At 32.7% G+C, this 13,320-nt stretch overlaps 3 protein-coding genes across 5 annotated transcripts; 1 reads left to right on the forward strand and 2 right to left on the reverse strand.

The window, feature by feature from the left end:
- Positions 1-2,240: 2,240 nt before the first annotated feature.
- Positions 2,241-5,330, forward strand: LOC103484980 (protein SCO1 homolog 2, mitochondrial). Of its 3 annotated transcripts, none has more exons than XM_051088870.1 (8): positions 2,320-2,787; positions 3,066-3,198; positions 3,376-3,451; positions 4,034-4,231; positions 4,327-4,416; positions 4,506-4,638; positions 4,725-4,843; positions 5,068-5,330. In XM_051088870.1, the coding sequence occupies exons 1-7, from the start codon at positions 2,717-2,719 to the stop codon at positions 4,831-4,833; spliced, it is 810 nt and encodes a 269-aa protein (XP_050944827.1). In that variant the 5' UTR covers positions 2,320-2,716; the 3' UTR covers positions 4,834-4,843; positions 5,068-5,330. The 3 variants fall into 3 exon arrangements, with proteins under 3 accessions (XP_008440607.1, XP_050944827.1, XP_050944828.1); XM_051088871.1 differs by having other exon boundaries at positions 5,180-5,330; XM_008442385.3 differs by lacking the exon at positions 5,068-5,330 and having other exon boundaries at positions 2,241-2,787; positions 4,725-5,062.
- Positions 5,331-7,113: 1,783 nt separating this feature from the next.
- Positions 7,114-8,377, reverse strand: LOC103484981 (PLAT domain-containing protein 3). The gene is made up of 3 exons (XM_008442386.3): positions 8,088-8,377; positions 7,495-8,003; positions 7,114-7,320 (listed from the first exon to the last, which is right to left on the reverse strand). The coding sequence occupies exons 1-2, from the start codon at positions 8,151-8,153 to the stop codon at positions 7,530-7,532; spliced, it is 540 nt and encodes a 179-aa protein (XP_008440608.1). The 5' UTR covers positions 8,154-8,377; the 3' UTR covers positions 7,114-7,320; positions 7,495-7,529.
- An 848-nt stretch (positions 8,378-9,225) lies between these two features.
- On the reverse strand, positions 9,226-10,124 carry LOC107990289 (PLAT domain-containing protein 3-like). Its single transcript, XM_008442388.3, has 2 exons — positions 9,972-10,124; positions 9,226-9,859 (listed from the first exon to the last, which is right to left on the reverse strand). Exons 1-2 carry the CDS (start codon positions 10,035-10,037, stop codon positions 9,419-9,421), a joined length of 507 nt encoding a protein of 168 aa, XP_008440610.2. The 5' UTR covers positions 10,038-10,124; the 3' UTR covers positions 9,226-9,418.
- Between the last annotated feature and the right edge of the window lie 3,196 nt (positions 10,125-13,320).

Consider the following 13,320-nt stretch of genomic DNA (forward strand, 5'->3'; position numbering starts at 1 on the left):
TACGACTGATTTTTCTAGAGCGATAATGACAAGTAGATGTGTGAGTCGGTAAATGTACAAAAATAATCTCCAATTACTCGATTGTCATATCGTACATGATTGAATCTTTTGAATTAGTATAAAATCTTGATTTTTTGTGTGTACCTAGGGTTGATGTTTTGTTGGCTGTAAACAATTTCCTTTTCTTTCTTACCTCCTACAAAACTTTCCTTCTTGCTTTGGTTATGGGGTGATTGTCTTAATAATCGGTTGATTTTTTTTTTCTTCTTGCTGTGGTCCATCTATTGACCATGTGTTTTCTTTTTAAGTCGACGAGGAAAAAGATTAAAAACCTAGAAAAGTGAGATGCGTCCATACATTTCCGTGTTCGTAAAAAAAGGTTACGTGTGCTCTGATGATTGTTTGTTGTTTTGGTTTATGATGACTCTTTGCTTTTGATATATTCAACATTGATCGATAGGTTGGAATTTATGGAAGTATATTATATTGTTAGAGTTGAATAATCCAAGGAAAGTCTCGTTTTTACGAGGAGAATCAATCATTTATCAACTAATTAGGTGGAGCCTAAGTGATCGTCTAGTATAATCTTGTTGTATCTCAAGATTGTCTATTAAAAGATAAGTTAAATTTTTGTATATATTTTACTAAACATATCTTTCAATTGGGCATAGTCTCCTCCAGACGTAGGTTTATTTCAATGAATTGGCTATTTACTAAGTATTTTGTGTTACTATCTTTGTGTGACAACTTCCGTATCTTAAAATTAGTTAATTATTTGCCCTAAAATGTCTTTAATTTTGTGACAATGGTAATAAAAAGAAAATACAGTTGAATTTGTACAGATTCTATATAAATGAAAGTGAGCAACAGAGGTTGTTGGTGTAGTATCCTAAGTGGTAAGATGTAGTAATTTAAAAACGAAGAATGGAGATGGAGGGCGTAATTTTGGTACATAATTTGGGTGTAAGAAATGAGGGGTTGAGGAAAATGTGAGAAAATTCAAATGGAGAAAGAAACGATTATTTAAATAGGTAGAGAGAAATAGAATAAAAGGAAGGAAATGGGCGGCATTATTATTGATTGATTTATTCCCAGATGCCGTACTAAGTTAGTAACCCATCGCCATCCTCCATATATTCATTCATTTTTCATTTTCTTCCCCCATTACAATCAAATTTTGTACCAATTTAATTAACCATTTTTCTTTCTTTCTTTCTTTCTTTCTTTCTTTCTTTCTTTCTTTTATTAAATGCATTTAAATTTTATTACTTGATTATTTTTTTTTTATAAAAAGAACAACACCAACAAAAGAAAGAAAGATAGACGTAAACAATTCCGACAACTCAAGCTCAGGTTGGATTATTATTATTATTATTTTTTAAATCCTTATTATTTCCGACAAGTCGTAATATTTTTGCAACCACTTGTTTAGGGGAGAAGAAAAGAAAAAAAGTTAACCTGCTACGAGGACCACCGGTAATTGAATTGAATTTGTTTGGCGTCTATGATCGGATCCGTTGAATGAATAAGATTGAGTTTGATGTGTCCCAACAAAAAAGGTGATGGCAGTTTGGTCAAACTTTGACTGGGTTAGGTTGTTTCCTTTACCCCATCTATCACACTACCCTTTGCCATTTCTCTTTTTTTTTTTTTTTTTTTTTTTTTTTTTTTTCATTTTCTTTCCTCTTACTCATTTATTCCACCACTCTACAACTTCTTTAAACATTCGGCTTCTAACAACCAAAGTCATTAAGAACTCAAGACATACTACTATTCTTGCCATATTACAACTCATTTTAGATGACCTACTTAACATACAAAGTGTATTAGTGTTTACGAAATTTATTGTTCGCATATACTTACTTCCAATTATACTTGAAAACAGCTCATTCCAAATGGCTTGCCATTTTTGTAATTTGTAGGCTTTAGTTTCATCTTAAACTAGTATTAATATGTAATCAGAACGGACAAATATTTAATAGACATCGAAGGTCTGGAAGAAAAATGGAAAAGAAGGTGAAAGCTTGAATATATTTCTTGTTTAGGAATTATGATTTGGGCCTGTGAATAGTAGAAGCCCAAAAATTGTGGGTTCTTTCGGAAGGCGTAGAAGTGGGCCAAAATCTTGGCACGGACATCGGGGCAAACGCAGTCGGCAAAATACATAAAATAGATAGAAAATTTGTTGTTTATAGCTAAACTTTGGTTTTTGTTTAGAAGATATACAAACCAATTTCAAATGGTGTTAAGATTTAGAGATTTTCTTTCAAAATAGGGCGATGAAAAATGGTGTAATTTATGTAGGGCAAATAAACATAAAAGACATAACCAGTTTATGGATAATTGCTCCATTCCATATATTGTAAAAGAAACTTAAAAAAGAAAAATGGGGGAAAGTGATTTTTATTGAGCTGCTCTCAGTGTTTGCTATTTTAATTTTTCCTTTGAAGTATTATATTTCTTCTTGGTTGGAGTTGGGGGGAAGGGGGAGGAAGCCACAGTCCGTGTCCGGCATCGAACTCCGATCCTCAAATGTCAAAATCTATGCGGATTTTGATACTTTTAGGAGGTAAACGACCTTGTGGAGCAAGGCAACTCCGGAGGGTAAATACCCCAAGCTGATTTTCAATCAATTTGATTACCGATTGACATGGGTTTTTGGTCCAACCCACGATTCTTCGTAACCTCGTAATAAAGCCCCCCCACTCAACAAATAATGCTCACTTTTCGCTCTATTTTCTCAACCTCCAAACACCACTCCCGTCAGGCTAGATCTGTATTCCAAAGGTTTTTCCCTTAAACCCCCTTTACTACCCATTCCCGCTGGTTATGTTGTGTTTTATTACTGTTTATATGGCTTTCTATTATCTTTCTCTCAATCAAAATCCCGCATGTGTAAATAATTATCCTGCTGAGTTGGTTTCTGTTTTCCATCAATGCAATTCCATTTTTTTGTTTATCTATAAGTTACTTTAAATTGTTAACTGGAGGCATAGGGCTGTGATTATATTTGAAATGGGATCGTACTTTTCAGTAAACCTGGTTAATTTTGAATTTTGGCGTAGGTTACATCCATCAATTAGCGTTCTATCCTGCAAATATTCCACATCATCAAAATACAGTAAGGAAAGACCTGAAGTTCATTCTATTCTTTCCGTAGATGGACATACTTCTTCTTCATGGACTACTTATATCATTGTATGACCTGATCTCATCTTTTAGATTCAAGTTTCTCTTTGTTGGTAAATACATTTTTGTGAAGACATTTTAAATTGGCCTTCTTTTATGTTATGTTACACTACTATTCTATACAAATCATCATAATCCCTTTTTGAATTTATTTACTTTACTTTTATTGTTTTTATTTTTGTGCAGCCAGCTGCGGTGATGGGTTTTGTTGGGTTAGCAGCCTTTGTACATTATAACGATGAGAGAAGAGCTGTCTTGAAAGGTACTATCTTTGGGCTCTTCTATTGATTTTTGGCTGCCATTGTAATTAGTTTCAGTTGTTTATTGTCTACATTAAGATATAAGAAAGATCATATGGCACTAGCGGTCGTGTTAGGACTTGGGATGACCTCAAGAAACCGTAGATAGTTGTGGAATCATCCAGTAGTTGTGAATTCCCTAGACTTCTCTATGCTCAGGCAGAGAGATGAGGAAGTAGAAGACGGAAAAAGCTTGAATGGCCTCAATAATAACCTCTTTATATGTGGATTATGAAAATGTCAGATTTGTGTCTATGAACAGGCATTAGATATGATGCATATCCTACTTGCATAATCTGATTATATCTAAACTGTACAATGAAGTTATGGGCTGTTACAACTCATGATGTGGATGGCAGGGGTTAACTTATTGAAACTAATGTTGTAATATACTGTATGATCAAGTTTATGCTATGAAGATTTTGACATCCGGCTGACTTTTAATTATCCCGTGGCCGCATGTAGTATAATTTTTAGATTGATTTTAGGGGCCGTGTTTTAGTGCTTCAGATTTAAAGACAACTAAAGTGTCTTCTTTGATTCAGGACAGGGAAACACGTGTGTAAACATAGTTAAAGGACCAGTTATTGGGGGCCCTTTTTCTCTTATTGATACAGAGAAAAGAAATGTAACAGAGAAAGATCTTCGGGGGAACTGGACTCTCCTCTACTTTGGGTACACTTCGTCTCCTGATGTTGTGCCAGAGCAACTCCAGATTATGTCCAAGGCTATAGACATATTAGGTATTTTACTACTTTAAAACATGCAACATTTGCATCACTGATGCAGTGTACTTCCACTCTTGTTTTAATTATTTGTTTGTTGTTCTGTGAATAAGAATCTAAACATAGCCTCAAGGTTCTGCCTATCTTTGTGACAATTGATCCACAACGGGATAACCCGTCACATCTTCGTGCTTATCTTAAAGGTCAGTCTTTACTTCTTCGTGAAGATTGTCAAGATAAATACATTTTGGCGGATGTTTCTCTTATCTTTCCTATCATCTCTGGACTGCAGAGTTTGATTCAAGAATTATAGGACTGACTGGGCCAGTGGCAGCAGTAAGGCAAATGGCACAGGAATACCGTGTTTACTTTAAGAAGGTTGAGGAGGAAGGCAATGATTATCTTATCGATACTTCACACAAAATGTAAGCCACCTGACACAGTCGGATCTACTTTTCATATTATGACTTGAATAATGTATTATGTATGTATGACGGGGAAAAACGATCAGGTATTTGTTGAGTCCAAACCTGGAGGTTTTGAGATGCTTTGGAATGGAGTACAATGCTGAAGAGGTTTCACAAGCCATACTGAACGTACTTCAAAAAACTCCTCAATAACGCCCTACAGGTCTTCAACTTCTCTCAAATGCATTCCTATTTGTTTTAAGTTTCTTTCTAGTCATCCAGTAAAGCACTTGAGACGTCGGCTTAACATTATTACCTGAGTTTGAACCCTTCAGAAGTGCATTAGTAGTATAATACGGTAAACAGAAAAGGCAATTTTTTTGTTCAACAATTGTTTCAACTTTATAACTTGGGTATAGAATCACTATAATCCGTTGAACTCTCCAGCTTGCTTGATTATGATTCTTTGATTTAAAGATGGCTCGACTGCAGTCTTGAACCTCTTCTTTCATTTCTTTGTCTGCAACATAAAACAAACGGGCAATCTCTATCCTCTCAGACCACGTTTCTCAATTCTTGATCTGTTAGATTCTTCAATGGTAAGTCTTTGATCCAGAACTTATAGGAGAAGCAGGAATTCCCATAGAAGATGATTATTTTGTTGGTCCTATAGTACTATAATGAATGAAATGCTGATTGATTTGATTTCATAGTACTTCTACTATAAGATATTTTGTTTTGGCTTAGTTTGGTTATTGGATTGATATTGTTTCCGTTTCATGTTTCCTGCCTTTTTTTTTTTTTTGAAACTACAAAGGAGATTTCTTCTGATAACTATTTTTGTTTCCTTACAAAGGAATAAAAATAAAAAAATTTGTTTGATAATATTTTTTGTGTGTTATTTTTCCTTATATTTTCACGTATTTTTTAGTTTAGATATAATTTAATTATGTAATAATAAAAATGATATAGAATTCATTAAAATATATAAAAAAATTTATAAAACGTTAATATTACCAAATACACGTGAATCCTGTTGCAAATTTAATAACTATAATACAATAACCTTTTATTAATCATATGATAGTTAGCATTTGGTTTTGAAACATTATTTCTTACTAAATTCATTTGTTTTGAAATATTATTTCTCAGTGAATTCATTTCTCTCAAATGATGCAAATTCATTAGGTTAGTATGTAAGTCTGTCATTGTAAAATACTAAAAATAATCTAAATAATTATTAAAAAATTATATAATGTAAAATTTTAACTAATTTTGATGATACTGAGATAACAAATTTTAATTATAAATAACATTTCATAACCTTTTGAAATTTAAATTTTTAAAAATATTTAAATAAATATATTAATAATTTAAATGTGAAAGATAAAAATAATATATATATTTAAATATTGAACTGACTAAAATTCAAAATTAAATTAAACATATAAATATAAAAAATTAATAAATATAGCTAAATAGAAAAGAAATTTAAAAATTATATATAAAATTTGATTTAAATTAATAAATATAGCTAATTAGAAAAGAAATTTAAAATTAGATCTAAATATTGAGAATATAAGATTTGAAATTGAACTAACATATAATTTATGAGAAGGGAAGAGAAGCAAAAGATAAAAATAAATTAAAAAATGTTAAATATATATTACAAGATTAATAAGGAGTAGACAAAATAAAACAAGTTAGAAAAGATAAAAAAGAATAATCAAAGTTGGAAATTGAATTAAGACATTTAGGCCAAACGTAAAAAGACATCTCCCACCAATGGGTCAATTAAATTTTTTTAGAAATAAGAGAAATTGAATTGAATAAATTGTGAATCGAAGTGGGAAAAATCATATTTGAGAGTTTCTGTTTTTCTTCGATTTTTAGAAATTTTCTTAAATTTTGGAAACGAAAAACAGAATTAGTTATTAAATACCTATGTTATATGAAACAAGAACATTATCAAACAGGCTATAAAATTTCACATGATATTGTTTCTGGTTCATCACCCTGTCAGTTTTTTATTGGTCACATTCAAATTTCACATTTGTCGAATCCACGTTTTTGTTTCTAAAATTGTTAAAAGAAAAGGGGGATTTTACAGGAGAAGGAAAAAAAAAGCCTAAAGGGGAACAAAGGCCCACACACAACCTACAAATAACTGTTCCAAGGAAGAGTCTCCACACCGTTTAAAACGTATTGCTGTTTAAATTTATTAAATGTGATGGTCCATTTACTAACCACCTTCCATTCTTTCAAAAATTATGAACTCAAAAACGTAAATCAAATTATATCATCAAAATTTTCATTATATAAATTAGCTTCAAATTTATCCCAATGTTAAATTCGAAATGAAATTGTAACAATTTTATTTAAAACTCTTAGTTTTGAGAGTTTAAGTAGACGCAAATTTTATAACTATCGAAGGTAAAATTTGTTGTAACTGGTAAGATAAAAGGAAAAGGAAAAGAAAAGGAGAGAGAGAGCTTTGCCAATACATATCTTACTAAAGTTTAACTTTAATAAAACAAAAACATGTTCGGTCAATGCGAAGACAAATCGCTTCCGGACAAAGTCCCCTCCACGTCCCCCTTGCCGACATCAACTTTCATTATTATTAAGATTAAATGCTGTCTTTTCTTCATTATTTCTCCTTTTCTGATTGTTCATTGCAAACCCATTTGTTTATCATTCCTGACAAGACAAGACAAAACAAAACAAGATCCGATCAAAAAGTAAAGCAAAAAGAAAACACTGCTCTCCATTTGACTATTACTCCTCACCCAACATACCAATAACACAACGCCCATTTGATTTAATTCCCCAAAATCCTGCTCTATCATATTGATTAAACCCTCTTCCATTTACCTTGTGATAAAGCAGTTTTATTCCATACATCATATTCAAACCACCTGCTTCAATTCCAAATTTGGGCCACCTGACCGGATCAAATCCCGGCGACTCTCACTCCCACTGGGACAGTTATTCTGGATGGCGGTCAGACTATACGGCGGCGCATCCAGAGCCAACCACTGCTCCACCGTGAACAGTTGTTGATCGCACGACCTATGAACCCCTGTCGTGGTCACCTCCACATAGTTGCAGTACCACCCATGGTGTGGACCCGATCCATCCGAGGTCAGGTTTAACGAACACACCGGTCCGCTCAGGCATGGACCTCTTCCGCTGAAAATATCGAGATTGCCCCTCTCGAAGTAGTTGTAGTCTGGTCCCATCATCCCGCCCCATTTCTCCAGATCGATAATCCTGATTCCATCCCCGGCAGCCGTGTAGAGTGTGGCGGTAATCACCGAGTCCGTCCCTGCTTTCAGGATCGACCCTGTTCTGATATACACCGTGTACACGCAATCCGGATCCTGCATCAACCAAATCGAAAATGTGCATCAGTTTTTTTTTTCTTTCAAATGAAAAAAAAGACAGAGGAGAGTAAGTGGAAATACATCGGAGAAAGCTATGGCAGAGAAGGAAAGGAGAAAGGCGAAGAAGAGGGTAGATTTGGTGGCCATGGTTGTGTTATGGAATGAGGAGTTGTTTTGTTCTTGTAGATATTATTATATATAGAAAATTTAATTGCTATGACCATGCCAGCTCAGTGGCGATTTATCGGACGGCTGCAATCATTTGATGGCCCACTGTTAATGGTCAAATGTCAAAAATTGGATAATCTTTCAAATGATCCATCCAATCAGCTATCTCCACGTACTAACAATGAAAGCCATTGTCTCGATTCTTCCTCTTCCCCACTCTTCTTTTCTATTATTTCCAGAAAATAAATATATGATAATAATTACTGAATTAATATTATGAAACCAATATTATTCATTCTCAAAATATAATGCTTCCCAACATTTTTGAAACCTGAAATAGTAATAAATGTTAATTTTGATAAAAATATTTATAAAGATATAATAAAATTTAATCGTTATCATGTTTTTATCCGTCGTATTCAGTAATATAAATTTATCGATATCTATCCTTTATTTTATTTCATAGTGTGATCAATATAGTTTACAAATGGATAATGAATTTAGTTTAGTACTTGTAAGAAACTTAAAATTTGATTAGAGATGTTAAACCTATAAACAAACATTTAATCAAATTAGCTGAGAATTCATATAAATGCCTTAAGCTTAAAACAATTATTTTTTAAGTATTATTTTGTATTTTGTACTCTCCATTCATCTGTAACTAAACACTATTTCAAAATCTCTTATATATTTACTATTTTGTCTTCTTCACTAAGATTTTATCTATTTTCTTAAACAAATTAAAATAATATACAATTAAAATACGAATACTATTATAACTCAAATTAAAATAATTTGCACATCCAACTTAAACAATTATAATCCAACTATAGTAACTTACGACTTTAACGGCTAAATACCTCTAATAGTTTATGTCCTAAACTAATGTAAATGTCTTTTTTTTTTTTCTTGTTTAAATATATTTTTGAAAATTTTAAATATTTTAGGGGCATTTTTTTATAAAAAAGGTAAAATCATAACCATTTTTTTGAATGTGTAATTTAGCCTAAAACTAAAGGGTACCTTTTCATTGTTGCTCCTTTTGGTAATGTAAATTTTAAACCAATTATTGTTCATCATTCCTTACGAACAAAAGATCGGATCAAAAAGAAAACACTCCTCTCCGTTCAACTACTACTTCTCCCCCAACATACCAATAACACAACTCCACAAAAATCCTGCTCAATCATCGATTAAGCCCTTATTCTACAACAAGTCTATCACATCAATTATACCCACACCACCTACTCCAATTTTAAATCACGCTGGATTCCACTCCCACTCAGACAGTTATTCCGGATGGCGGTCAGCTCATAAGGCGACACATCCAAGGCCAACCACTGCTCCACCGTGAACAACGCTTGCTCGCACGGCCTGTGGACACCCGTTGTAGTAACCTCCACATAGTTGCAGTACCACCCATGGTGCGGACCCGATCCATCGGACGTCAGGTTTAGTGAACACACCGGTCCGCTCAGGCATGGACCTCTCCCGCTGAAAATGTCGAGATTGCCCCTCTCAAAGTAGTTGTAGTTGGGTCCCATCAACCCGCCCCATTTCTCCAGATCCTTAATCCGGACTTCGTCCCCATCCGCCGAGTAGAGCGTGGCGGCAATCGCCGAGTCCGTCCCTGCTTTCAAGGTCGACCCTGTTCTGATGTACACCGTGTACACACAATCTGCATCCTGCATATAGATCAACCAAATCCAAAATGTGTATCAGTCTTTTTTTTTTTTTTTTTTTTTTTAATTTCTGTTCCCAGATGAAGAAAAAGAAAAGCATAGTTAGTGGAAATACATCGGAGAAAGCTATGGCAGAAAAGGAGAGGAGAATGGAGAGGAAGAGGGGAGATTTGTAGGCCATTGTTTGTGTTGTGTAATGAGTAATAATGAGGAGTCGTGTTTGTTGTAATTGATATGATTATATAGAGATTTGAATCACCAAAAGAAAACCACGCCAGCTCATTAGAGATTCATCTCTGCTTTCTTTTTATTTCCAGAAAATAAATAAATGATAATAATTACTGATTCACATTTTTGTGGATCCAAGGTATTAAATGCCCCCATCTTTACCAACACATTTCCATCTAAATTTCACAGATTTGTCTGAAAATGTCTTTAATGTTCGTGAGGATTTTTAAAAGGTTAAGCTACTATTTTTATTTCATAATACATAGATTGACCTATTGTCTACAAATTTTGATAACCAATTGACCAATGATATATAATCCATCTAACAAGTTTAAATTTTGATTAAATATGTTAAAGCTATCGATAAACATTTGATGAAATTAGTTCAGAAATCTTATCAATAATAATGTTATGCTTAAAACAGTAAATTTTTTTTCAAGAAAATGATTTCTTGACTTTTAAATGATATATAATCGATTCAAAGGTAGTATTTAAGCAAAATGAAATTAATAAATGAGAATCAATTGGAGGAAGGAAGGCAATGAATATTCCAAAGAACATGTGATGCACGTTGTTGTTCTCTAAACACTAACTTCTACTTCTCCACTAGATCAATGGTTAGAGTATAAGAAAAGATGCCAAACATAAAATTAATAGTACCACAATAAACTTGATATTAATGTTAAATTTATCTTTACCTATTAGGTGACCTAATAGCTTAGATGATATCAAAGCAAGTTGTTTGGGGATGTTTGATATTTTTATATTTACATAAAGTTGAGATTTAGATGTTTGGGACCTTGTTCCTATCTTCTGATCTTCTCCTTGAACCAAATTATTCATTTTCGTATATTTCACCTATTAAAGTATCATTTGTCTATCTGCCAGAATGGGCTTTGGGAAGGGATTCTCCATGTTGGAGGCTAAACCCAACAAATTCCATTATGTGAGACACGTGTTTGGTAATGATTATTGGGCCTTTAGCCCATTTCAGGATTAGTTATAATATCTGGGCTGGATCAAGGACAAGCCACAACCAACCATCGGTTCTATATTGATTGATAGAGTGCGTTCTGCACACTACTTTTATATCATATTAATTTCTTTTATGTACAAGATAAAAGTTGAATGATCCTTCCAATACTATGAGCACAATACCCCTTTGCTTCCTGCTATTCACCATTAAAATTTTTGAGTTGGCGAGCAAAATAGTAACATTATCAATTTTAGTAAAATATTAAAGTCAATGGTTGAATGGAAAATTCATTTATCAGCTCTATCCCCAAAATGAATGAAATTTCTCTTCTAACCTTTTGAAAAATTCCCATTTTTATCATCAAATTTCTTTATGTTAAATGTTAATTATACAAATTACTCTCATCACTGTATAAAATCACACACTGATTTGATTGGTGTGGAACCATGATCTAATTACTTCATATATTTTTGTAAGTGTATAAAGAGAAGTCCAAGGTGAAGGCCGTTGATAATATCAATGTGTAAAGCTATAAATATAGTATTTCTAAAGTTTGTAGATTGCGCGATTCTCCAAATCCATGGTTAATTATTTGTTAGATAAATAATACGTAAATCTCATGTTAATGTGTAAAGCAGATATCTAGAAAAAAAGGAAATGGAATCCATATACTTTTTATTCATTATAATATATATGCAAACGAGTATATAGTTGAGTAATGTAACCTAATAATTGAGATTGTTTAAGAGAGAGAGAGAATAAAGCGAAATAATATAAGAAAAGAAAAAGTATATAGTATAGTATTGATATTGAAAAAGAAAAGGAAGAAACTTTAAAAAGGGATGTTACAGAAAGGAAGGGAGCTTTACAAGTGTTAGAATTTAGAACACTGATGGGTGGACATTTCAGAACTTAAAAACTTTGCCTTTTACTTTACAACAAAAACACTTTATAACTTAGCTAATTTAGAAATTATTCAAACAAAAAAAAAAAAAAGAAAAAAAGAAAAAGGGTTTTGTGTTTCCCACCTTTTACAAATCAACATCTCCACATGGTTAGTTGCAAACCCTGCTTCTCCATTTTTATCTGTATAATAACCCTCCACTTTTTATTTTCCTTTTCTTTCTTTAATTTTTTCCCACTTCCAAAAAAAAAAACAAAATAAATTAAATTAATATGCATGGCATGGGCAACAATAAAAATGAAAGATTACACTACTAGTTGAGTCTGGAATGGCAATATATATATATATATATATATATATATATATATATATATTTATGTATACAAAAGCTGCTTGTGTTTATCCATTGAGGCAATCAAGGCAATGCTCTAAATATGATTATGAAACAATGGATCAAAGAGAAGAGATGAAGGAAGTTTCTTTGTAATTCAGTTAGCTACAGAACTCATTTATGACAATTCATTGCATTGTTCTTTCATTTTGAACAAATCTAAAATTTGATTTGAATTTCTAAGATTAAGTGTCAAATAATGAACAGAAGAAGTAGATATGACAATATTACTAAATAGTTTTGAAGAGTGAGTGTATTTGGTTCCCTGTGAGAAAGGCATATGGGGGCACATGGGATTCCATGTGAATCTGAGTTGAAATGGCAGTGTCCACTACACATAGAAGAAAAGGAAAAGGAAAAGAAAAAGAAAAAGAAAAGGGCTCGACCCTCAATGCCGGGACCAACTTCACATCACAATATGTGCACACACGTGTAACATATCTATGTCCAATTTCCAGTTTTAACACCCATTATTGGAAGGGGGAGGGATTTGGTTTGGTAATGGTAGGCGCGCGCACACACACATAATTTAAATCTGCTGTAACAACATTGAATGTTTTTATTGTTTATCTGTGGTGTGGTACCAATAATTGAAGCTTCACAAACGAAAAAGACAATAGTTTAATTTGAGTTAAGGCACCAATGATGGGAGAAGTTCGAAATAAAACTTATATATTAATATAGTGGGATGCGGAGTGTATCTTTACACGTCTTAAAAGAAGCAGCAAGGGGTAAGGGTTTTTTTGTTACAAAGGTTATATGGATATTAATGTGAGTGTGTCTCTCTATCTACTTGTAAAACTTCCCATGTGTTTTTCTCTCCTTCAATTCCCCTACCTAAAGCAAAGCAACCCTTCTTTTTAAGTGGATTCCAACTCTTCCCTTTCTCCCTTTCCCTTGAACCTAACAATCAAACAAACCCCATTCCCTACTTATTATTATTATTATTATTATTATTATTAATA

The sequence above is a fragment of the Cucumis melo genome, chromosome 8 (assembly GCF_025177605.1).
Source record: "Cucumis melo cultivar AY chromosome 8, USDA_Cmelo_AY_1.0, whole genome shotgun sequence".
Lineage (NCBI taxonomy): Eukaryota > Viridiplantae > Streptophyta > Magnoliopsida > Cucurbitales > Cucurbitaceae > Cucumis > Cucumis melo.